At 39.1% G+C, this 23,908-nt stretch overlaps 1 protein-coding gene across 4 annotated transcripts; it reads left to right on the top strand.

Annotated features, from left to right (window-relative positions):
• Positions 1-5,813: 5,813 nt before the first annotated feature.
• On the top strand, positions 5,814-23,209 carry rpain (RPA interacting protein). Of its 4 annotated transcripts, none has more exon segments than NM_001045388.1 (7): positions 5,814-5,953; positions 6,837-7,019; positions 11,678-11,750; positions 12,267-12,381; positions 15,836-15,899; positions 20,448-20,588; positions 23,090-23,209. In NM_001045388.1, coding segments are annotated over 7 exon segments (678 nt in total). In that variant the 5' UTR covers positions 5,814-5,881; the 3' UTR covers positions 23,120-23,209.
• Positions 23,210-23,908: the final 699 nt, after the last annotated feature.

Below are 23,908 nucleotides of genomic sequence, written 5' to 3' on the forward strand. Positions count from 1 at the left end.
GAGAGAAATGCTCCATCTGAAGGGGGAGCGGCGCGCACTACAGGTCAAAGTTCAAGTTTTTTTTAATATATATATTCTTTGTTATTAAACATTTACATAACAAATAGGCATTCTCGTGTTTCATTTTAAATATATGTAAACACTATGTCAAGCAGTATACACTATTAAAAACGTCCGCAGTTTTGTGATTCATGTTTTTATTTATTTTTCCCCCATTTATTTCTGCTTTTGACTTGCAATATAGGAGCTTGATCTTCTTACAACAACTTTCAACCTATAAAAATTCCCCTTTCATTAACATTTGTAAAAGTTTGCAATCTATATTGTCTGATTGGTGCTGGATATTACGCTACAGAAACCTTGTAATGAATTGCCAGCACATTCTGTTATTGACTCACTTATTTCTCTAGATATTATTTCTTATACATCATAATATTACTGCTAAAATGTCAATAAAGTCACTTTGTTAAACTGTAGAGTTGAATTTACAACATCAAATGTCGACAGAGCAGAGATCAACATCATATAATGCAATTCATAAGCGTAAATAAAAGGAAAACACGTGTGAATCACAAAATATGGAAACTGTCAATTGGCAGATATTTGTTTACAGTGTATAATACACAAAACAGTACAAAAATATACAATTTAAACTAAATGAAAGACAACACACAAATTAAATTACATTAAGCAGGGGTAAGAAAGAGTAGTTTTTGACATTAAATGTTCAAGCATGAAAAAAGCTCATTATTTTAGAATACAAAACCAAATTATTTACATACATACATATATATATATATATACAAAAATAAAATCTATGAATATAAATATACATTTTTCAAATAGCCTACATGCTTGTGTGTGTTTCTGCTGGACAAAAATTAATCACGATTAATCAGATCCAAAAAATAAAAGTGTGGATTTTCATTCTAAACTACAATCTTTCTGAAAAATTCATTCATTCATTCATTCATTCATTCATTCATTTATTTTATTTCAGCTTAGTCCCTTTTAATCTGGAGTCACCACAGCACAATGAACCGCCAACGTATCCAGCATGTTTTTATGCAACTGATGCCCTTCCAGCTGCAACCCATAACTGGGAAACACCCATGCACTCTCATTTACACTCATGCACTACGGACAATTCAATCCCCCTATAGCGCATGTGTTTGGACTGTGGGGGAAACTGGAGCACCCGGAGGAAACCCACACCAACACAGGGAGAACATACAAACTCCACACAGAAATGCCAAGTGACCCAGCCGGGACTCGAACCAACGAGCGTCTGGCTGTGAGGCGAGAGCGTACCCATTGCGCCACCGTGCTGCCCCCTAATAAAATATAGGTAAAATATTACAAAATGCAAAACCAAAATATCTACATGTATATTTACATATTTCTTGTGTTAGATACAAATATTTAATTTATAAATATAAATTAACCGGGACTCAAACCAGCGACTTTCTTGCTGTGAGGCCACAGTGCTAACCACTGAGTCACCGTGCCACCCTATATGATGAACATTCATTCATCAGCTTAGTCCTTTTATTCATCAGAGGTCACCACAGCGGAATGAACCGCCAACTTATCCTGCATATATTTTACACAACGGATGACCTTCCAGCTGCAACCCAGTACTGGGAAACACCCATACACACTCATTCACACACACACACACACACACACACACACACACACTCATACAGTATGGCCTATTTAGCTTACCCAATTCACCTGTACCACATGTGTTTGGACTGTGGGGGAAACTAAAGCACCTGGAGCTGGGACTTGAACCAGCGACCTTCTTGCTGTGAGACCACAGTGCTAACCACTGAGCCACGGTGCAGCCCTATATGATGAACATTCATTCATTCATTATATTTCCATCAGCTTAGTCCCTTTATTCAGCAGAGGTCACCACAGCGGAATGAACCCCCAACTTATCCTGCATATGTTTTACACAGCGGATGACCTTCCAGCTGCAACCCAATACTGGGAAACACCCATACACACTCATTCACACACACACACACACTCATACACTACAGCCAATTTAGCTTACCCAATTCACCTGTACCACATGTCTTTGGACTGTAGGGGAAACTAAAGCACCCAGAGCCGGGACTCGAACCAGCGACCTTCTTGCTGTGAGGCCACAGTGCTAACCACTGAGTCACCGTGCCTCCCTATATGATAAACATTCATTCATTCATTATATTTCCATCAGCTTAGCCCTTTATTCATCAGAGGTCACCACAGCGGAATGTACCGCCAACTTATCCTGCATATGTTTTACACAGCGGATGACCTTCCAGCTGCAACCCAGTACTGGGAAACACCCATACAAACTCATTCACACACACTCAAACAGTACGGCCAACTTAGCTTACCCAATTCACCTGTACCACATGTGTTTGGACTGTGGGGAAAACTAAAGCACCTGGAGCTGGGACTTGAACCAGCGACCTTCTTGCTGTGAGGCCACAGTGCTAACCACTGAGCCACTGTGCGGCCCTATATGATGAACATATTTTGTAGAATTATTTTGTAAAACTCACATCTATTACTAGTAAGGTTCTGTGGCCATAAAGCAGCCGAGCTGGTGTTATTCACTCTTCACAAACTGCTCACTGAGAAATAAACTCAGTGCACACCACTGCAGGTCAAAGGTCAAGCCTGATAAAGTGATCAGAACTCGCTGATTAAAAGCTGAGCGGTTTCAGACTTCACCTCTAAATGATGTAAGAGTTGATCTCTGGCCCGGCTATTGATGTGCTGTGACATCATGTCAGTGTTATTGCTATTATTGGCAGCTATTTCTAGTAAGAGTCTATTTGGTCGGTAAATGTGACCTAGTTAGGCTGTTGCGCCATACCGTTTAACCCTGACCTTATTTGTGAGTGTTTATGTCACATGTTGGAATAAATCTGTATAGTGCAGGGTTAATAAAAGTATAGAGCATAGGAAATATTAAGAATTATAATATTTCTAAGGCAACACGTTGGCTCAGTGGTTAGCACTGTGGCCTCACAGCAAGAAGGTCGTTGGTTCGAGTCTTGACTGGGTCAGTTGGCATTTCTGAGTAAAATTTGCATGTTCTCCCCGTGTTGTTGTGGGTTTCCTCAGGGTGCTCCGGTTTCCCCCACAAGTCCGAACACATGTGGTACAGATGAATTGGGTAGACTAAATTGTCCGTAGTGTATGAGTGTGAATGAGTGTGTATGGATGAAGGGCATCCGCTGCGTAAAACATATGCTGGATAAGTTGGCGGTTCATTCCGCCGTGGCGACCCCAGATTAATAAAGAGACTAAGCCGACAAGAAAGTGAATCAATATATTTTGTTTATTGCATATGTAGTTATATAAATCATTCATTCATTCATTCATTTTCTTGTCGGCTTAGTCCCTTTATTAATCAGGGGTCACCACAGCGGAATGAATCGCCAACTTATCCAGCAAGTTTTTACGCAGCGGATATAAATCATATTGTATTGATATTACTCTAAATAAATACAAGCTTCTTTATCTTAGCAAATGGTTTCAGCTAGGGAGCAAATTTCATTGCAAAAAGATAAATAAAATAACAGACAATAAGAATGAACACACTATTTAATGTGAAATGTAAACATTATCTTGACTGGATGATATATGGGGCGAGGCAGTGGCTCAGTAGGTAGTGCTATCGCCTTACGCCTTAGATAAAAAAGCTTGTATTTATTTAAAGTAAAATTAATACAATATGATTTATATCCGCTGCGTAAAAACTTGCTGGATAAGTTGGCGATTCATTCCGCTGTGGTGACCCCGGATTGATAAAGGGACTAAGCCGACAAGAAAATGAATGATTTATATAACTACATATGCAATATACAAAATATATTGATTCACTTTCTTGTCAGCTTAGTCTCTTTATTAATCTCAAAAGTTCGAACCTCGGCTCAGTTGGTGTTTCTGTATGGAGTTTGCATGTTCTCCCTGCCTTCGTGTGGGTTTCCTTCGGGTGCTCCGGTTTCCCTCACTGTCAAAAGACATGCGGTAAAGGCTAAATTGTCCGTAGTGTATGAGTGTGAGTGTGAATGTGTGTGTGGATGTTTCCCAGAGATGGGTTGCAGCTGGAAGGGCATCCGCTAAGTAAAAACTTGCTGGATAAGTTGGCGGTTCATTCCGCTGTGGCGACCATGGATTAATAAAGGGACTAAGACGACAAGAAAATGAATGGATGATATATAAGTAATTTAGACACTTATTTAAATGTAATATTTGTTATTGCAAACAATTAAAAATGAAACACCATAACATACGTGGAAAATGAAGCCATCAAACTGATAAAATACTGTATCTGACTGAAATATCCTTTTAAAAGTCAGTATTTTTTGAGGAATGGAATACTAGAGGGATTTGGGCAGTTGCACATTTTTTTGCACGAATATAACATTTTGCGATTGCATAGAGAGTTTTGTAAGAAACTTCAGTAGCAATGTATTGTAAAGCTTTATAATACAGTGCCCTTCCAGTAGCTTTAAGGTCATTAGTTAAAGAACATATTTTATATTCTGGGACTTCTCCAAAATTGAGGCGACTGTCTGTCAATAGTTATGCTTTCTGTGATAATGCACTAACAAAATCATTAAGAACTTGATTTTACAGTCACAATTTCCCAACCTAATTAGCAGAGAATTCCTATTTAAAGATTTTAACAATGTTAATAATTAAAAGAGGGTGAGGCAGTGGCGCAGTAGGTAGTGCTGTCGCCTCACAGCAAGAAGATCGCTGGTTCGAACCTTGGCTCAGTTGGCGTTTCTGTGTGGAGTTTGCATGTTCTTCCTACCTTCGCGTGGGTTTCCTCCAGGTGCTCCGGTTTCCCCCACAGTCCAAACACATGTGGTACAGGTGAATTGGGTAGGCTAAATTGTCCGTAGTGTATGAGTGTGTGAATGTGTGTGTGGATGTTTCCCAGTGATGGGTTGCGGCTGGAAGGGCATCCGCTGCGTAAAAACTTGCTGGATAAGTTGGCGGTTCATTCTGCTGTGGCGACCCCAGATTAATAGAGGGACTAAGCCGACAAGAAAATGAATGAATGAATTAATTATTTAATTAATAAAATTTTAAAGAATAAGGAAAGATTATTTGTCTTTTTCCTCCACCTCCTAAAGGAGGTGAGCTTTAAAATATTAAATGAGATTTAACCTACCAACGATTTTTTAACATTAAATTTTAATTTAGATGTGAATAATTGTGTGTTTTGCAGAAAAAAAGAGAGAGAGTTTGGAACATGTTTTTTTTTATCATTGTGACATGGGGCTTCCCTTTTGGTCAGAGATGGCTATGGTCCAGGATTCAGGAATATACATTTCCCTCCCCTCACTGTAAAGACTGTTAAGTTTGGTATCTTCATTGAAAACAAAGACTTTCATTTTGCTGTCAATGTTCTATTATGTTTTGGAAAATTCTTTATTCGCAAATGCAGATGGTTCAAATCTCCTAACTTTATTCAGTGGCTGAATGAGGCAAAACTTCTTTGCAAATCTGTACAATTGGTGAGTGATAAAAAGCGCCCTTAAGCTTATGTCTTTTCTGGCCTTTTATAAGTTAATTTGATTTTCAAAGCCCCTTTATTGTTTTTATTTTATCATTATTATTGTTATTTTATTCCAATTTATTTAAAAACTTTTCTTTTTTATTCTTGAGATGCATATTATGTATGTAAAATTGTTAAATGACGGACTACAAATCCCATGAGCGCTTAAACAGCTTCCCGGAAATGCAGCGCGTCAGCGGAAGAATATAAATGGCTGATTAGCGAGCAGCCGATGGCTTTATTTTTATGTTCTTAGGTCTTGAGCTCTGCTACGAGTGTTGTTTTCGTATTAATTGAAGAATGGACGCGGTACAAAGACACAGATCCATGTATAAAGGCACGACTCCACCATGGAAAGAAACATACCGGAAGGTAAATGTCATGTTTACTATTGCAGTGGTAGAGAAGATCATGAAAACTGTCAACAATAGTGTTTTTAGAGAAATATACAATTATATTTTCCCTAAAGAACGCAATGAATTTAAAAAGGACGCTACGTTGCTAAAGTTTATTGTATTTTTTTCATTGTATTGTTATTTTAATGACAGTGGTCTTGTTTCCTGGTTAATTCATCTTAAACATTTTAAGAAGGGTTATTTTATTACCACAATAATGAATCATGAATGGTTTAACAAGTCAAAACCTGTAAAATAATTTAAAAAAATACACTTTAGGGTTAAAAAAAAATAAATGAGTAGGTTAAAATGAGTGGTTGAAATCTTACATGTTTGATATTAGTATGTATTCCATGTTAAGTGTGTTTTGCAAACAAGATCAGCTGTGTGAATGAATGTTAAATAGTGTTATAAGAGAGAGATACAAATATTTTCCCCTACAGTATATTGTCCCCTTTTTTGTAAAGCAAACAAACAGGAAAAACTAAAGGAATAATGACCGTTAGTCATTTATTGTTAGTCATTTAGGGTGGATCATTGTATTAATTTTACTTTGAGTACAAATCAAGTAATTTTCATGCAGACTAACCGTTCAAACTATTCTTTACACACAAAGGAATGTAAACTCAAATGAAATGAACTGTGAAATTGAGACAAAGTGTTGTAAATAATATATTTTTTGCATTGTTGATCTATTTCTTATTTTATTTATACATCAATTAATATGCTTCAAATTAGTATACTTATTTCTTTTGTCACGGTCAACTTTAACCATAATAAATGCATCCCGAACTCTGTGTCTGTCTGTCTGTCTGTCTGTCTGTCTGTCTGTCTGTCTGTCTGTCTGTGTTTATCTCTAGCGCTGTGTGGAGCGTCTAAAGAACAGTCGCTCTCGGCTGCTGGAGAAGTTCAGACAGATGACGGACTCCTCTGGAGACGGCAAGCGTTCTCTGCTGGTGCAGGAGGTGATGGAGGAGGAGTGGAGCGCTTTAAAGGCCAGCCACAGCCTGCCCTCGCTCTGGAACGGAAACCCCATCCCAGATGTGTGTATTCAGCTCTCTTTTAAATCGGTTTATTTATTTCTCAACCAGGGACAGTGTACATTAATCAGCATTCCCCAAGAACGCTCTTCACTTAAAGTCTGGAAACAGTTTCATCATCACTTTAAACTGCAAACATTGTCAACATTCGCTCCTATCTGCAGCAACCATCTTTTCTTGCCCTCTGTTATGGAGGGGTTTAGTATTGCTGCTCGATCTGTTGCAGGACCACTTATTCGTCTCATTCAATGAGTTGTTGGAAAGGTTTAACATTTCCAAATCGAGTTTGTTCCGTTTTCCCAGAGATGGTATAACTGTCTCTGGCATCATCTGGTTATTATGGAGCCGTTTTGACAGGAGCAGTGATGTTGACGACTCGTCCAAGCATTTATATCTCAAGATTCATTTTATTTCTCTTACAAATGCTACAAACAAAACACAGTCAAAAAACGGTTTCCCTGCTACTCCTGCTAGCCGATCACCCTTCACCTGTGTGCCCTTAAGCAAGCAGGTGAACTGACGTGACGTGTAGGTGGAGTTAATCCATATCACTCAACCACTTGATCCTTGGCGCGGAATAATACTGCATAACATTATTAATCTTAATCAATCATGCAACAAATAAAATATAAATATCACAAATGGCTCCAACAGATGGGTTGTGGCTGGGTAAAAACATGCGAGAAGTTGGCGGTTCATTCCGCTGTGGCTACCGCAGATTAATAGCGGGACTAAGCTAAAAAGAAAATGAATGAATGAATAAATTTATTCTGTTATTTTCAATTACGGAATTTTGCTAAAATATTTTACTACATTCCCTCCACCAACCAGAGAATACTCTTAGTGGCTTGCAAATTCTCAGAATCGCATTGCCTCCATCTATGGCCTGCTTCGTTCTACACATGTGCCTTTTGCACTTACACTTCACACAGGGCGTCAGCGTCAAACGCTTCCCATTCACTCTGAATGTGTGACGTTAGTCGTTGCCGAACTGCATTGTGGATCCGTCGGCGCCGCTTTAGAGGCGTTGCTCGCTGCAGAAGTTGGGACTTGCTCAACTTTTCAAACGCCGATGGAAGCGTCAGCCAATCAGATCGCTGTATGCAAATACACCACCTAGACAGTGGCTTATTGCTGACTGAATTTCATTGGCTGACGCTGCTATGACGATCGCTTCAGCCCCAACTTCAGACACACTTTCAGTCAAGCGTTGGCGCTGAAGCCCCGTGTGTATGAGGTGTTAGGATACTTGGGAGGGAGAGCTAGGTATGGAACTTGATGAGGAGCTATGGAATAATATCCTAGCTAAAAGCTAGCTCCGTCTGTATTTGTGCTCATTTAAACCTTGTTCGGTTTAAAATTGTTCATAGAATCCATTACTCCAAAGCAAAACTAAAAACACTTTCTTTAACAGCTGATGACAGCTGTAATAGATGCTCCTTGTCCCCGGCAGACCATACACGCACATTTTACACCTGCCCTAAATTGACTTCCTTTTGGTCTTCTTTCTTTGACATACTATCAAGGGCTCTTAATATTCCTGTGAAATCCTGCCCAATAATAGCAATTTTTGATTTACCTTCTCCAAAGTACCCGCGGGGTTTTAAAAGCATTAGAGTCTTAAATATGATCATCTCAAATTAAGGCCTTAATAGCCTTGGATTTGGTATACAAAGTCTTGGATTTCGTTACAAAAGTCTTTTTTAATTTTTTTAATTTTTGCCTTTCCTAGGATTAAAGTTCATACTATAACAATTAACTGTTACTAATGTAGGCTGATAAAAAAATGTATTTAGCGTAACGCTGAGTGCATCTCGCGCTCCACGTCATTGGAGAAAGTGTGTCGCTGTAGCTTACTATGGCGAGGAGGCGAGTGCGAGTATTTACAACGCTCCAACTATTTAAAAACGCAGAAACTGTGCCAAATTTCACCACATGTGTTTTCTGGACAGTCTTTCACTGACACTTAACGCAGAAGCCCCTATTTCACTGCGATTTAGTGAATAAAAGTAAACTCTATTTTTCTCTCTCTCCTCTCTCTCTCTCTCTCTCTCTCTCTCTAACATTTTCACATTTTAGGTGCTTTATTGGCATGACAAATAGCTGTACATTCGTATTGCCAAAGCAGTGCAGCATCGCTGTGTACAGACAAGACAGTGCAAAAAGGGCAGTAGTGCAAACAAATATGAACATAAAATATAATATAGAAATAAAGAAAAGAAATGTAAAAAAAATAAAAATAGATTAATAAAAATAACAATATATCAGTAAAACTAAAAATATTAATAAAAATAAAAATAGATTAATGGTAATTTGTGAAACAGGATAAAAGTGGTGACAATAATATAAACAGTAAGTCCACGAGTAAAGAGTTCCTGTGTTGTGTGTTGGAGACAGTGGAGCGGATCATTGTGGGTTCCTCAGACAGTGGCAGGAGTGCACAAACTGAGCTGCTAACACACAGCAGCACACACACTCCCCCAGTAAGATGGGCAGTTTCTCATTGTTTGACAGGGACTCAAAGTTTTTGTGTGTGTGTGTGAGTTTCGGGTAGAACTTCTCCCGGATCTCTGAGTATTTTGTGCACTCCGTAAGGAAGTGCAGTTCTGTTTCAATCGGCTGCTGAGGGCAGTGTGGGCACAGCCGCTCCTGCACCGGCAGCCATGTTTGTCTGTGCCGGCCCATCTCTATAGCCAGCTGGTGTCCGCTGAGTCTGTATCTGCTCAGGGTGTTCCTCAGACCTTTATCTGTCACTGTGTGGAGATAGTCTGCCAGAGTATATTGTCTCTTCAGGGCCAGATAACACTGCATTTTGCTTTGCAGTTGTGTTTGAGTGTCCCAGTGGTGTGTGTAGCTGTTCTTGATCTGGTGTGTGATCTGAGTCAGTGGCAGGAGTGTGTTCAGCTCCTCAGGAGACGTCTCAGAGACCCTGAAGCTCTGGGCCAGCTGGGCCAGCTCTCTCTCTCTCTCTCTCTCTCTCTCTCTCTCTCTCTCACTGTGGCCCATTTGACCTGCTGTCGTGACTTCCTCTCCTCTCGGCTGTTGCAACAATACTTCTGGATAGAGGTCTGCATTCCCGCGGCTGTGTTCCATGTGTATTAAATATAACTGACAATTTAAATAAAATGTTTTATTCAATTCAATTAGTCACTTTTACGTAATTATCTTCTAGGGTTCAACATTTACACAGATTTTACATTTTTTTGTATTTTTTGTTTATTTATTTTTTTAACACGTCTGTCAGAATGGGTACGAAGTTGGCATTGAATTTAACTTGAAATGGCATTAAAAAGGTCTTTTAAAAGCCTTGAATTTCATTTGGAGGATCCTGGCGGCCTGTTCTAATGACGCTTAATATAATAAGTGCCATATTGATATTATTGCTTTTACCTCATTGCTAGCCCGAAGACAAATATTGCTAAATTGGAAATCCCCATTTGCCCCTGCAAATCTCTCCTGGCTGAAAGACCCAATGTCTTTTTTGCATTTGGAAAAAATTAAACACTCTAATAGGAACTCTTTCAGTTTATGTAATAAAATGTGAAACCCTGTGATTTCTTTGATCGAAACCATACCTTCTTTTTAGATTTAACACACCCCACTCCCGTTTTTTATTTTTATTAATTTATTTTATTTTTATTTACTCTTTTTGTAGGGTCAATTCAGGTTGGGTTTAGGGTAATGGTTCAGTTGTTTACATGACTGATATTTCATTTTTACAATATGTTCAAAACCAGCAGACTATACTATTCAGTTCATGTCTTGTACTTACTGTCATTTAAGTTTCTGCTTAATAAAATATTATAACTAAAAACACATTCCCCAAGAACATAAATGTACCCAAAGACTTGTTTTCATTGGTGGTTCCTTAGCCAGATGTTAAAGGCCATAGTACCAAAAATACACACTTTCAAACTAAAAACAATACTCAATTGCTGATGTTGCTGAATACTACTACTTCAACACATTTCTAAACATAATAGTTTTACTAACTCATCTCTAATAACTGATTTATTTTATCCTTGTCATGATGACAGTAAATAATGTTAGACTAGATATTCTTCAAGACACTTCTGTACAGCTTAAAGTGACATTTAAAGGCTTAAGTTAAATTAGGGTGATTAGGTTTGTTCTGGAGACAATCCAAAACTAATATTGCTTAAAGGGGCTAATAATTTTGACCATAAAATGGCTTTTAAAATAATAAAAACTGCTTTTATTCTAGCTGAAATAAAACAAATAAGACTTTCTCCAGAAGAAAAATTAGTATAGGAAATACTGTGAAAAATTCCTGAATCTGTTAAACATCATTTGGGAAAGATCTGAAAAAGAAAAATTCCAGGAGTCCAATTTTGACTTCAATTGTATGTAAGACAGGGAGTACATCTATGACTGTTGTTGTTGAATAAAGCCTGACAGGTTTGTGCGAAACGCAGCACTATTATATAACTCTGAAGGGTTTATTCTGCGAAAACAACCGTCCTGGATGTACTTTATTGCACAATATTGAAAAATTATATTTTGTGGGTTTTTTTTTTTTTTTTTGGTTTAGATTTAAACCAATCTGAGATGTACAGTATGATGGACGTACAGGAGAGCACATGAAAACAGTGTCAAGTTTGGTTGAATGATGCCTTTGTGCTTGTGTTTTTACTTTTCAGGTTTACACACAACAGCAAGAGTTTGACGAACTTTCAGCACTTGAGGAGATTCAGCAGGAGCTCATAGCACAAGGTTGGCTTTTTCTCTTATTTTTATTTATTTATTTATTTTACAAACTGTCATGATGGTTAAAAGAATGCAGATTGTGTGTAATATTAAAGGAGACTTATTTTGAAACTGACCCTTTTAGGCTTTGATCCTAATTGTGGTGTTTTGGTGACTGTCTCTTTAAATTCAAATGAGATTGTGCTCTTTTCAAATCAGGGCGGAGCTACACATGCCTTTGTGTCAGCATATTGGCAGATTCAAAAACAAGACTAACATTCTATGCTAATGAGTGAAAGATGGTCACTAGTGGGCGGGGCTTTCCCCCTTTCATGACATCATACAAAGGAAGAATGTCAATCAAAGTGTTTCTGCAGACTGCTTTCATCAAGTCTGATTGTAAATAATAGAGTTGATTCATTTTTATCATTAGATGCTGGATATATTCACACATTGCTGACACACAACTGTGTTTAAACCCCTTTTATAAGTGATTTTTGCATAATAGGTCCCATTTAATACTCATTTTTGTGTCTCCATCAGAGCTCGCAATTCTAGAGGAATATAATAACAGCATGCGGTATGAAGAGCAGTATTTAGATTCAGTGTTGGAGGGAATGGATCAAGGTGGACAGATCATCTGCCCTGTATGTCATGCGTAAGTCCTATTATCAGCAAATGCAACGTTTTCTACAGCATCTAGAGTTGAAGACCATTTTTATTTTTGTAATATTTCCCAAGTGATGTTTAACATGGCACGGACCTGTTTCTGTTTTTCCTATTGTATTTTTCTTCTGGAGAAAGTCTGTTCATTTAGTTTGGCTGGAATTAGGGCTGGGTTAATAAAGATGTTATATCGAATCACGATTAAAAATGTATGTCAATAACAATAAGCTCTGGCTCTTAGACCAATAGACTGATTTCACGCGGCTGCCATTTTTAAAAGCAAAGTCGAGGCTGCGGTGGGAAGAAACCTGGAAGTATCGTTGGGAGTTACATAGGAATGTTGTGTACTTGGCTGAATATCTTATCAGCGAAGATAAAGTGACAAATGTATTATTCCACCGCCCTACGAGTGACCTGAAGGTCCGTTCTGAATGCATGGTGAATGTAAAAAGGGATATCAGAGCTCATTTTCAGCTAAGTTAAGGGAAATGGCACTAGCTGGCAGCTAGCTCTATGCAACTCTCACATGGTCGCCCACTGAAGCTAAGCTAATGTCAGTACCTGGATGGGGGACCACATGGGAAAGCTTGGTTGCTGCCGGAAGTGGCGTTAGTGAGGCCAGCAGGGGGCGCCCAACCGGCGGTCTGTGTGGGTCCTAATGCCCCAGTATAGTGACGGGGATGTTATACTGCTCAGTGAGCGCCGTCTTTCGGATGAGACGTTAAACCGAGGTCCTGACTCTCTGTGGTCGTTAAAAATCCCAGGATGTCCTTCGAAAAAGAGTAGGGGTTTAACCCGGCATCCTGGCCAAATCTGCCCACTGGCCTCTGTCCATCATGGCCTCCTAACCATCCCCATATTCAATTGGCTGCATCACTGTCTCCTCTCCACCAATCAGATGGTGTGTGGTGTGCAGTCTGGTGCAAAATGGCTGCCGTCGAGACCCCCCCCCCCCCCCCCCCCCATTGTGTTAAGTGCGTTGAGTGCCCAGAAAAGCACTATATAAATATAAGGAATTATTATTATAATTATTATTATTAGTTAGCAACGTTTTCTTTCCCAAAAACACGGTTTAGATGCCGTTTATTAAACTCGTGTTAATAAACTGATACTTTCACAATATTAGACTTGTTACAATACTGAATTAAAAGAAAAAACATCAATTTCCCGCTAACATTTAAACAGCACTGATTTGCCATTGTGTTCACGTGCTCAACAGAAATGCTTGTGATTGGCTAAGAAGGTCATCAGTTCACCCTCTGCTGTTTACTGATTTTACTCTGTGTATCTGTGTTTGTACTGGGTGAAGAGTGGTAAACTGAGTGCACAAGGGTGTGCAACAGAGGACTGCAATGTTTTATTGCTCACTGGGTTACATGGGCTGAAGCAGGAAAACGTCCCCACAGTGTTTAACTGGTGCCATGAACTGAAGCCTAGGAGAACACTTGAGCATATTACTCTGAAAGAGATTGTGATGTTGTTTGATGCCTAATCTGCTTTTAATTGTTTAAATTAAACTGAACTGAATGATGTTAAAGTGATGTTTACACCATTTCTGCATTTTAAAATCTCGGCAACAGCTGGAGGTTTGTAGTGCACAGCATGCTGCTGCAATGTTTACAGTTCTGGTCCTACACTTCCGGGTTTCTTCCCACCGCAGCCTCGCTTTGGTTCTTTAAAATGGCGGCCGTGTGAAATAAGCATAAACACAGTAAAAAAAAAAAGGAAAAGAAATGTGCCACAATGGAAATCTAGAAGTGTGTTGATATTGAAGATTTTTCGGCCACCAAAAATGTATCTGCCTAAAATGTTATGTCGTTTAATGGACCCTCTAATTTTTGTGGCTTCGGTCATTGTTGGGGTACTCTTTTAAATCCTGGATCAACAACTTGTATTAAAATATATATCGTTATTGTTTAATATGATAAATAATTTTTGAGATTGCATTTTTACCAAATCGCCCAGCCCTAGCTGGAATAAAAGTAAATGCATGTAAAAGGACAGTATTAATAGCCCTCTTAAGCAATATTGTGTTTTAGATTGTTTAACTTTTTGGGGTTTTTCACCTTTAATTGATAGGACAGTAGAGAGTAATAACAGAAAAGTGTGAAGAGCAGAGAGAGGAGAAGGATCGGCATAGGACCATGATGCGGTAATCAAACTCTGGTCGCCGTGAGCACCGGAGTGCATGTGTCCAAGCACTTACTGCTACACCAGTGGCACCGACAGTTTTAGATTGTTTGTTTACAGGACAAACCACAATGACTTCCCTAATTGCCCTAACTTTACCCTAATTAACCTAGTTAAGCCTTTAAGGGTGCTTTCACACCTAAAATTCATGCAGTTGTTCTGAAACAGGGATTGAAATGGTTACATTGTTGCTCTTTGCTCTTGATGCAGTTCACTTTCACACGGCAAAGTTTCTAAACAGACCAAGAAGAGCTAAAACAAGTCACGTGTGAGTAAAGCTCAGCTGTCAGGGGCAGGTGGTGGTTTGGCGGTGTTTGACAAGGTGCGTGCAACGTGTCTGAAAAGCAAGGAGGCATGCGGTGGGGAGGGGTGAGAAGGGAGCTTCATATATTTGAGGACCGGGATAGAGAAGCGCGACTCCCGGAACTATCAGGAGACTTGGGATGTCTGTTGAATGACGTCCCGCCCTACTTATAATTCTCTCCTTATATAGCCGTATGCCTATTACATATCCATAAAACACTATGATATAGCCGGGCTTGGATCGTATCGCTTTCTCACTACAATCAATCCGCTCCAGAGTTCGTTTGGCGGCAGCAGCGCACTCCGTTGGTTTGCAGTTAATTCAAACGGATCTATACCCTGCATGTAAGTCAGTTTATTAAAATGACGATCCCTGGCATGTTTGTTTAGTTTATTGCGGTGCCGCGTGCTCTCGATTTTCTTGTACTTCTCCAGCTTGACCTTTTTATGGCATGTATCTCTCTTGCGTTATGTGTCTCTCTCAAGTTGTCACGCAAAGCGATACCACAAAAATGGCGCCGGTGTGACGTCACACACAACAAACGCACGTGACTGACAAAGATCGATCGAGCCGAGACCACCTCATTCAAGCGATCTCAGAGCGATTGTTTTGGCGCGGATCAGAGCGCGATTGGTGGATTCACATATGCCAAATGAACCGCTCTAACTGGGCAAACGGGACAGGTTCCGAAACAAAAGCGTAGGTGTGAAAGCACCCTTAATCACTTTAAGCTGAATACTAGTGTCTTGAAAAGTAAATAGTATGTACTGCCATCATGGGAAAGAAATCAGTTATTAGAAATGAGTTTATAAATGTTGAAAAACAGCACTTGGGAAAATTTTAAATACAATAAATTAATAATTAATAAAATGTGATCATTAAACAGCTCATAAATTAGTTTTATGCTGTATGTGTAATGTTTTCATTGTTTTTTTTTTTTTCCTTTCTGCAGGAATAATCTGACAGTCAACAGTCATTTCACAATGTGTTCATGTGGCCTTTATGTCAACACTATTGTAAGTATACTCTACAACAGGGGTCACCAATCTAGTTTCTGGAGGGCTGGTGTCCCTGCAGGGTTTAGCTCCAACTTGCCTCAACACACATGTCTGGATGTTTCAAGGGCTGCATACGAAATCACATACTTCCATACTATATTGTACGCTAAAATCAGTATGCAGGCCAAGTAGTATGTCTGAATTCATAGAGTTTGAAAATTAGTATGCGAAAAGTACCCGGATGACCAACTACTTCTGGTGAGATTCTGGAGTGTGTATCCCATGCACGCTGCACTATCCCATATTGCCCTGCGAGAGAATTCATGAATGGAATTGAAGCGACACAACTGATGCAGGTAGGTCACATGACCATTACAAATGGCAGATGTAGTACGTCTGAATTCCATTCATACTTTTTACATCCATACTGTATAGAACGCACTTTTTTTAATAGCAGAGTAGTACATTTAAAGTCAAATGCAGTACTTACTGAGTAGTAGGCGGTTTCGGACGCAGCCAAGTATACCTAGTAAGACCTTGATTAGCTTGTTCAGGTGTGTTTGATTAGGGTGGGAGCGAAAATCTGCAGGACACCGGCCCTCCAGGAACAAGTTTGGGGACTCCTGCTCAAGATGTGGTAAATAAAGTAGAATTAGTGAATAAAATACCAGCTGTAAAACATTATTATTTAATCTTTTTTTCAGTAATAATAATTAAAAAAGTTTAACATTGAATTAATCTGAGGGTGGCACGGTGACTCAGTGGTTAGCACTGTCACCTCACAGCATGAAGGTTGCTGGTTTGAGTCCTGGCTAGGTCAGATGGCATTTCTGTGTGGAGTTTACATATTCTCCCTGTGTTAGTGTGGGTTTCCCTCACAGTCCAAAAACAAATGCAGGAATTGTTGGCGGTTCATTCCGCTGTGGCGACCAAACTCGGCAGAACTCGAGTATAATTTGAGTACTATTTAGATCACGGGTGTCAGGTCCAGTTCCTGGAGGGCCGCAGCTCTGCACGGTTTAGTTTCAACATTAATTATTTACACCTGATCAAACTAATTAGGTCCTTAAAGCTTGTTTGAGACCTACAGGTAAAGCTGCAGTCACACTAGTTTGTGTGCGAAAAGGGGCGGGATTAAACAAGATTATTAGGCATTCAAAAAAGCGAGCGATGGCTCCATGTTTTACATTTCTGTCCAGAGAGGTCATGTTTTGATCCTCGACTGGTCTCATGCAGTCAAGCTATGCAATTTTGCAGGTCAGAGTTCACCAACCTTGACCTTTGCACCGCAGCAACCTGCGAAACTTGACGCATGACCCTGCATTTCCGGTCTGACGCATTCGCATGCGTATGAATGGAAGTCTATGGGAGGAAAAGCCCAGTGTGACCGCAGCTTAATGCAGAGTTCAGACTGCATGATTTTCAAACTAATGGTGTCAGATGTTTTCACACAGCATGACTATCTGGGTTAGCGTTTCGTCTCTGCTTGGTTTACACTGCAAGATGGTTCGGCGACAGGGGTTTCACATTGCATGACTTTACTATAGGAAGAATCGCCGACAACTTCGTCCAAACTACGTCTCACAGCCAAAAACACGTCGTATATCTTTTGTTATCAACTACATAATGAGAAAGAAGCCTTTAATGGGGTTGAACATGTACATGTTTGCTCACCTGGGTTTAAAGGGAATTAGCCATTTCTCCTCAACCTTGATAATAAACTAATTTCTTTCTGTCTGAAACGTCAAACAGACACAGTTGCTCCTGAGTCCTGTCAAACCTCCACTAGTTTTTCCTCCATTTCGTGGGTCCAAATAAACGTAAAATGAGCGCTTTTAACTTCTCCCCCAGCCTCCCGCTGGCCTGCAGCAGGTACACACACACACACACACACACACACACACACACACACACACACACACACACACACACACCAGTGAAAGCTGCTCTCTCATTGGCTGTAGGCGATCGCTGATGTTATTTTCAGTCAAAACTCAATTCACACGGCATGATTTGAATCGCCGACAGCTCCAGATATTCAGCACGCCAAATATCTCACAGGCATCGGCGACTCATCGGCGATTCTCTCAGATCGCGTCTTTGATCGTTCATACTGTGTGATTGTCACTCACGTGCACGAGCAGCGATTTGCCTGTGATTTCAGGCATTTGTCTGCGATTTCTCAAAACCTGTCAGCGAGCCAAAATCGGGGCTAAAATCACGCAGTCTGAACTCGGCATAAGTGTGTTGGAGCAGGGTTGGAACTAAACTGTGCAGAGCTGCGGCCCTCCATGAACTAGAATTGACACCTGTGATTCAGATTTCTTTCTACTTAATAATTTCAAAATAAATTCAGTGCGTTACTTGACATTTCTTTGTAATTATTTTTAAAACTAATTTACTAGTAATTTGAGAGTTTTAACACCGATAATCCTACACAGTTTTTTTCAGCATGCTTGCATATTTCTCATTAATATGAATATTTAGTACAGTAAGTTTAATTTGATTGGTCTTCCTAAAGTGCAATTTATTCTACTTTTAATAAACTATCTAGTAATCAGCGTGTGTTACAGTGAAATCAATAAGTGGGGTAAAAAAAATATTAAAGCTTTAATTTTATTATTATTATTCTAATTGAATTAGATTAGTCTGGATGAAGCGCAATATAGTGAATATTATTATTAACTATTTATTAACCAGAGTGTGTTACTGTTAAAGCAATCGACTGTGAAACAAACAGTATGAACAAGCTTCGATTTCATTCGTATTATTTTAATGTAATTAGATTAGTCTGGATTAAGTACAATAAAGTGAATGGTTTTGTTTATTTAAACTGTTATTAATCCAAGTTTGTTACTGCTAGTGCAATAGACCTGGGGCCTGTTTCAGTAAGGAGGTTCAAACAACTCGGAGTTTAAACTTGAACTCTGAGTTGATTTACCGAGAGATTAAAAACTCTGAGTTTTGGGTTTCAGAACAGCTGATCTGAGTTGAGTCAATCAACTTTGAGTAGACCAACTCAGAGTTAAGCGCGCACACCGTGACTATAAAAAGGCATTATCAATGGAGCGCAGATTTTACGAGTGACCATGGCAACATCTTAAAAAGAGAGATCAGCATTTCTTTCTCCGGCTGAACTTGATCTGCTCATGCAAAGTTATAGCAAATATAAGTGTATATATTTAAAGAGAAGCAACCATCAGTGAAACAGAGACGGTTAGCCTGGGAAAACAGCTGCTCAAGTTAATGCGTAATGTTTTATTTAAATTATTTAAACATTTAAGTATAATAAAATAAGTAGTGTAATGTGTGACGTTTATACTTTTTTCTAAACTTTTATACACGTTTATCAGTTTTAGTAGATTTAACAGTGCACTTGTGTGTCTGCCTTTTTATTGATCAAGTGATAGAGGTTGATATAACATTAAGAACCTAAGCAGTGCTAAAAATAATTTTTAGACAGAATAAAAATCCCATTAATCTAGTAACAGTGCATGTCGAAGGTTAAGCTAAATATTTATGGAAAAAAGGACAAGCCTTGTACGTGACTTTGTTCTGTGTGTGACAAAAATGTAGGCAATAGCTGTGTTTCCATCAAAATACAGGCTTACATAAATTTGTGCAAAACTGGAATAACGCCTAAAAGATGCGAATAAAGCAGCGTTTTTATCGAGTCAAAGAGAACACAATCGTCACTTCCTGATTAACTTGCGCAAAATATCAACAGTAAAAACAGAATTTACTGCGGTAGAACAAGCTGCGTTATTGATTTTTTATTTAATACTTGCGCCTCAGAAGACACAATGAACACGTGGGGGCGTTTGAAGCCAGACGCGGAGATCTTGACACGCTTCAGACGCTCGGAGGTAGCTAATTAATAATATACACTAATACTGAAACAGTCAAGGCATTTTAGAATGACTAAAACAACATTTAAGATGTTCTGCAGTGTGCTCAGTCTGCTGGTTTGTCTTCACACACATTTTCATCATCATCTCTAACAAACTTTTTTTTAATGTACATACTGTAATTTGTTAAGTGCACTTCGTAGTTTATGCACATTTTTTTCTTATCAAATAAAAGTTTAACCTACTCAGTTATGCACATGCTTTATTATGCATATTTTCAAAAGTTATGTGAATCATGACATTTCCATCAATCGTTTTTATGGGCATCTCCAAAATGAGCTCTAAAATAGGTGTGTGGAAATGTAAAGCTCAGGCAAGAAATACGCTTCATCTTTAAAAAAGGGGAGGAGACCGACAGAAACTCAGAGTTTAGAGAATAAAACCTGCTCTGGACCAGATTAGATTCACAGAGTAAGTTACCACAGTAACTGACTCTGAGTTAAAGTTACATTTCTTTCAGAAACAGGCTTGACTTACCCTGATTTCTTGAGTTTAACAAACCTGCCATTTTGAAACCGAAAACCCAGAGTTTCTTTCATTTCAGGGTTAAAATACTCTGAGTTTTCACTTAACCTCCTTTCTGAAACAGGCCCCTGGATTAGTACACGGTAACCCTGACCCGTCACACTAAATCTCTTTATTTGAATTGTCTCCACAGGGTAGAAACGTCACATCGGAGGTTTTGCAGAATCTTCTAGAACGACGAGTGAATGAGCACATGGAGGACTGTCTTCACAACCCCAGCTTCTCCATGGCCTTTAACACTGACCAATCAACAAACCTCATGATCAGCTGCAAGGTTTGTATAGGATTCATTGAATAGCAACTCTAAACTCTTTCAGTCAGCTTATCGGCATGCTTTCATGCACTCTGGGCTGATTTTGAGGCTTAATTTGGCTACAACTTTCTTTGTGTTTCGGTAAAATAGAATGATTTTTAGTGACAAATCTTATTTTGACACACATTTTGAGAGAATGCTTTGATGCACGCTGTTCAAATGTACTATACCCTTTTGTTATGTTAGAGATGAGCATCCACTGAATTAAACTGCAGTAAAAATGCATCAGATTGTTTAGCATAGATCTGTTAATCAACCTCAGTCCTGATCAAAACTACTTTAATTTAGAAAATGTACAGGATTTTAACACTTTAATTCCCAAAATCATCAATTATTTTTGGGAAAATACTTTGAAAATGTAAAATAAATCAACAATACACTCAAATGCACTCCCCTTTGGTTATGTTGGTGGCTGTTTTTGCCCCACTGACTTCCACATATTTTGATTGCAAAGCCATGACAGCAAATAATCATGCTTTCTTGATTGTTGCTGGTTTGTCCTGTTGGGAAGAGGTCAAATGTGTCATTTTTACTGTTGATCATCAGTTGCAATGCAAAGAAAGCTTAGTTTCTGGCTTTTATATGGAGTGTAGTGTGTTAGACACCTTTGCACACTTACCATAACCTGTCTGAGAAACTCCAAAGCAGCAGCTCAGCTCTCAGAGCTTGGTAAACACAGTGTGTGTATTTCTGCACACACACTATAACCTGCTGTTTTACTCCACTGAACTCCATGTAAAAGAGTTTTCTGCACAGGCCTATCTAAAGAGTTAATGCTGCAAACTGATGATCAACAATAATAATGACACATTCGACCTCTTCCCACTAGGGAAAACTACCAACAATCATTCATTCATTCATTCATTTTCTTGTAGGCTTAGTCCCTTTATTAATCGTTGGTCGCCACAGCGGAATGAACCATCCCAACAGTCATGGCTTTGCAATCAAAAAGAGTGATTATAATGGAAGTCAATGGGGCAAAAATAGCCACCAACATAACCAAAGGGTAGTCAATTTGAACAGTACACAAGGGTTTATGTTCTTTATGTGTGTGTGTGTTTGTTTGTTGCAGGTGTGTGATTATCTGTCTGTGGTCCTATGAGCGGTTCATCCACACTGGAGAGTCTGATGGGTGGCTTTTAAATGTTCTGAATATATATTTATGTGAAATAAAGTATTATTTTTAAACATTATTTGATTCACTGTTTATTCAGAAGCTGACAATCTCACAGTGCTCAGAAGCGGGTTCATGTTTCATAAGATTTAAAATTGGAAATAGAGTCCATCTGGCGAATGTGCAAAGGCAGGGAATTCCATAACTTTAGTGCTGTACAACTAATAGCCCTGCCTCCAGATGACTTCATCTTAAAGTGTGGCACAGATAACAGTTCAGCAGAAGATGATCTCAGTGAGCGTGAAGGAGTGTACAAATGAAGAAGATCAGAAAGATAGTGAGGGGCCAGGTTATGAAGAGCTTTGTATGTTAAGAGGAGGATTTTGTATTGTTTACGATATTGAACAGGAACAGGAGGTTTAGCAATTTTCTTGTTTAGGATGACAGCTACTACATTGCATCTTATGTTGCTCCCAGAGTAGTAGACGGTATGGTCGTCTCTGTTAAAAAAAAGTCATTGCCTGTCCAATGGAGTTCGCTGAAGTCGTTCCATTTCAGATTTCACGATTTCCAGTTTGCCCATATTCATGCCACGGACATTCCAAGTTCCGATGCTATAAACCTTCAAAAACACAGACAAGTTCTTTCACCTGGAGCAGCATCAGCAGACCGGCGACTTGATGGCTTTGTCCGATCCACGTCACTAATGCCCGAGATACTCGAAAAACGCCCTTGTTCTTCTCTGGTAGGTCGTGAAATGCCTTCTGGCCCAGGGGGCTTACCTTCCAGCACCATATTTGAAAGCATCGAGTTGTGATCCATGAAGTTTTTTGGCAGCAATAGTGAGGTAGTTTGCCATATATATATATATATATATATATATATATATATATATATATATATATATATATATATATATATATATATATATATATATATATATATATATATATATATATATATATATATATCTATATCATAATTCGGTTTTTCAGTTTTTTGCAGAGGCCTATTTGAAGGGTTAATGCTGCAGACTGATGATCAACAATAATAATGACACATTTGACCTCTTCCCACTAGGGAAAACTACCAACATTATTCATTCATTCATTTTTTTTGTAGGCTTAGTCCCTTTATTAATCCGGGGTCGCCACAGCGGAATGAACCACCCCAACAGTCATGGCTTTGCAATCAAAAAGAGTGATTTATAATGGAAGTCAATGGGGCAAAAACAGCCACCAACATAACCAAAGGGTAGTCAATTTGAACAGTACACAAAGGTTAATGTTCTTTATATGTGTGTGTGTGTGTGTGTGTGTGTGTGTGTGTGTGTGTGTGTTTGTTGCAGGTGTGTGATTATCTGTCTGTGGTCCTATGAGCGGTTCATCCACACTGGAGAGTCTGATGGGTGGCTTTTAAATGTTCTGAATATATATTTATGTGAAATAAAGTATTATTTTTAAACCTATTTGATTCACTGTTTTATTTAGAAGCTGACAATCTCACAGTGCTCAGAAGCGGGTTCATGTTTCAGTCTTAAAGGGACAGTTCGCCCAAAAAATCCAAATGTCATTTCACCCACAGAAGATATTCATTCACTCATTTTCTTGTCGGCTTAGTCCCTTTATTAATCCGGGGTCACCACAGCTGAATGAACCGCCAACTTATCCAGCAAGTTTTTACGCAGCGGATGCCCTTCCAGCTGCAACCCATCTCTGGGAAACATCCACACACACATTCACACACACTATGGACAATTTAGCCTACCCAATTCACCTGTACTGCATGTCTTTGGACTGTGGGGGAAACCAGAGGAAACGCGCATACGCAGGGAGAAGATGCAAACTCCACACAGAAACGCCAACTGAGCCGAGGCTTGAACCTGCGACCCAGCGACCTTCTTGCTGTGAGGCGACAGCACTACCTACTGCGCCACTGCTTCGGCCCCACTAAAGATATTTCAAAGGAAAATGCTAACAATGAGTTCAGATCTGGAAAATAAAATAAACCATCTGAAATTGAGCTTTAGATCTGTGACAACACATATCGGTGATTCAGTATCGTTTAATATGTATTCGTTAGATTATAAACCTTATCACTCGCTGTGTGAGTGCACTATCCTGTGCTTCTGAATGTCTGTGTTTGCATTTCTGTCATGTTTCGTCTG

Source organism: Danio rerio, chromosome 5, assembly GCF_049306965.1.
Source record: "Danio rerio strain Tuebingen ecotype United States chromosome 5, GRCz12tu, whole genome shotgun sequence".
NCBI classification, from domain to species: Eukaryota; Metazoa; Chordata; class Actinopteri; order Cypriniformes; family Danionidae; genus Danio; species Danio rerio.

What these genes read in the sequence shown, in the direction of transcription:
- rpain (XM_005171732.5), top strand. Translation starts at nt 5,882, where the DNA reads ATGGACGCGGTACAAAGACACAGATCCATGTATAAAGGCACGACTCCA. An exon ending in GCAGGAGCTCATAGCACAAG is followed by an intron (nt 11,751 to 12,266) that starts GTTGGCTTTTTC and finishes TGTCTCCATCAG; the next exon opens with AGCTCGCAATTCTAGAGGAA. An exon ending in GCCTTTATGTCAACACTATT is followed by an intron (nt 15,900 to 20,447) that starts GTAAGTATACTC and finishes TTGTCTCCACAG; the next exon opens with GGTAGAAACGTCACATCGGA.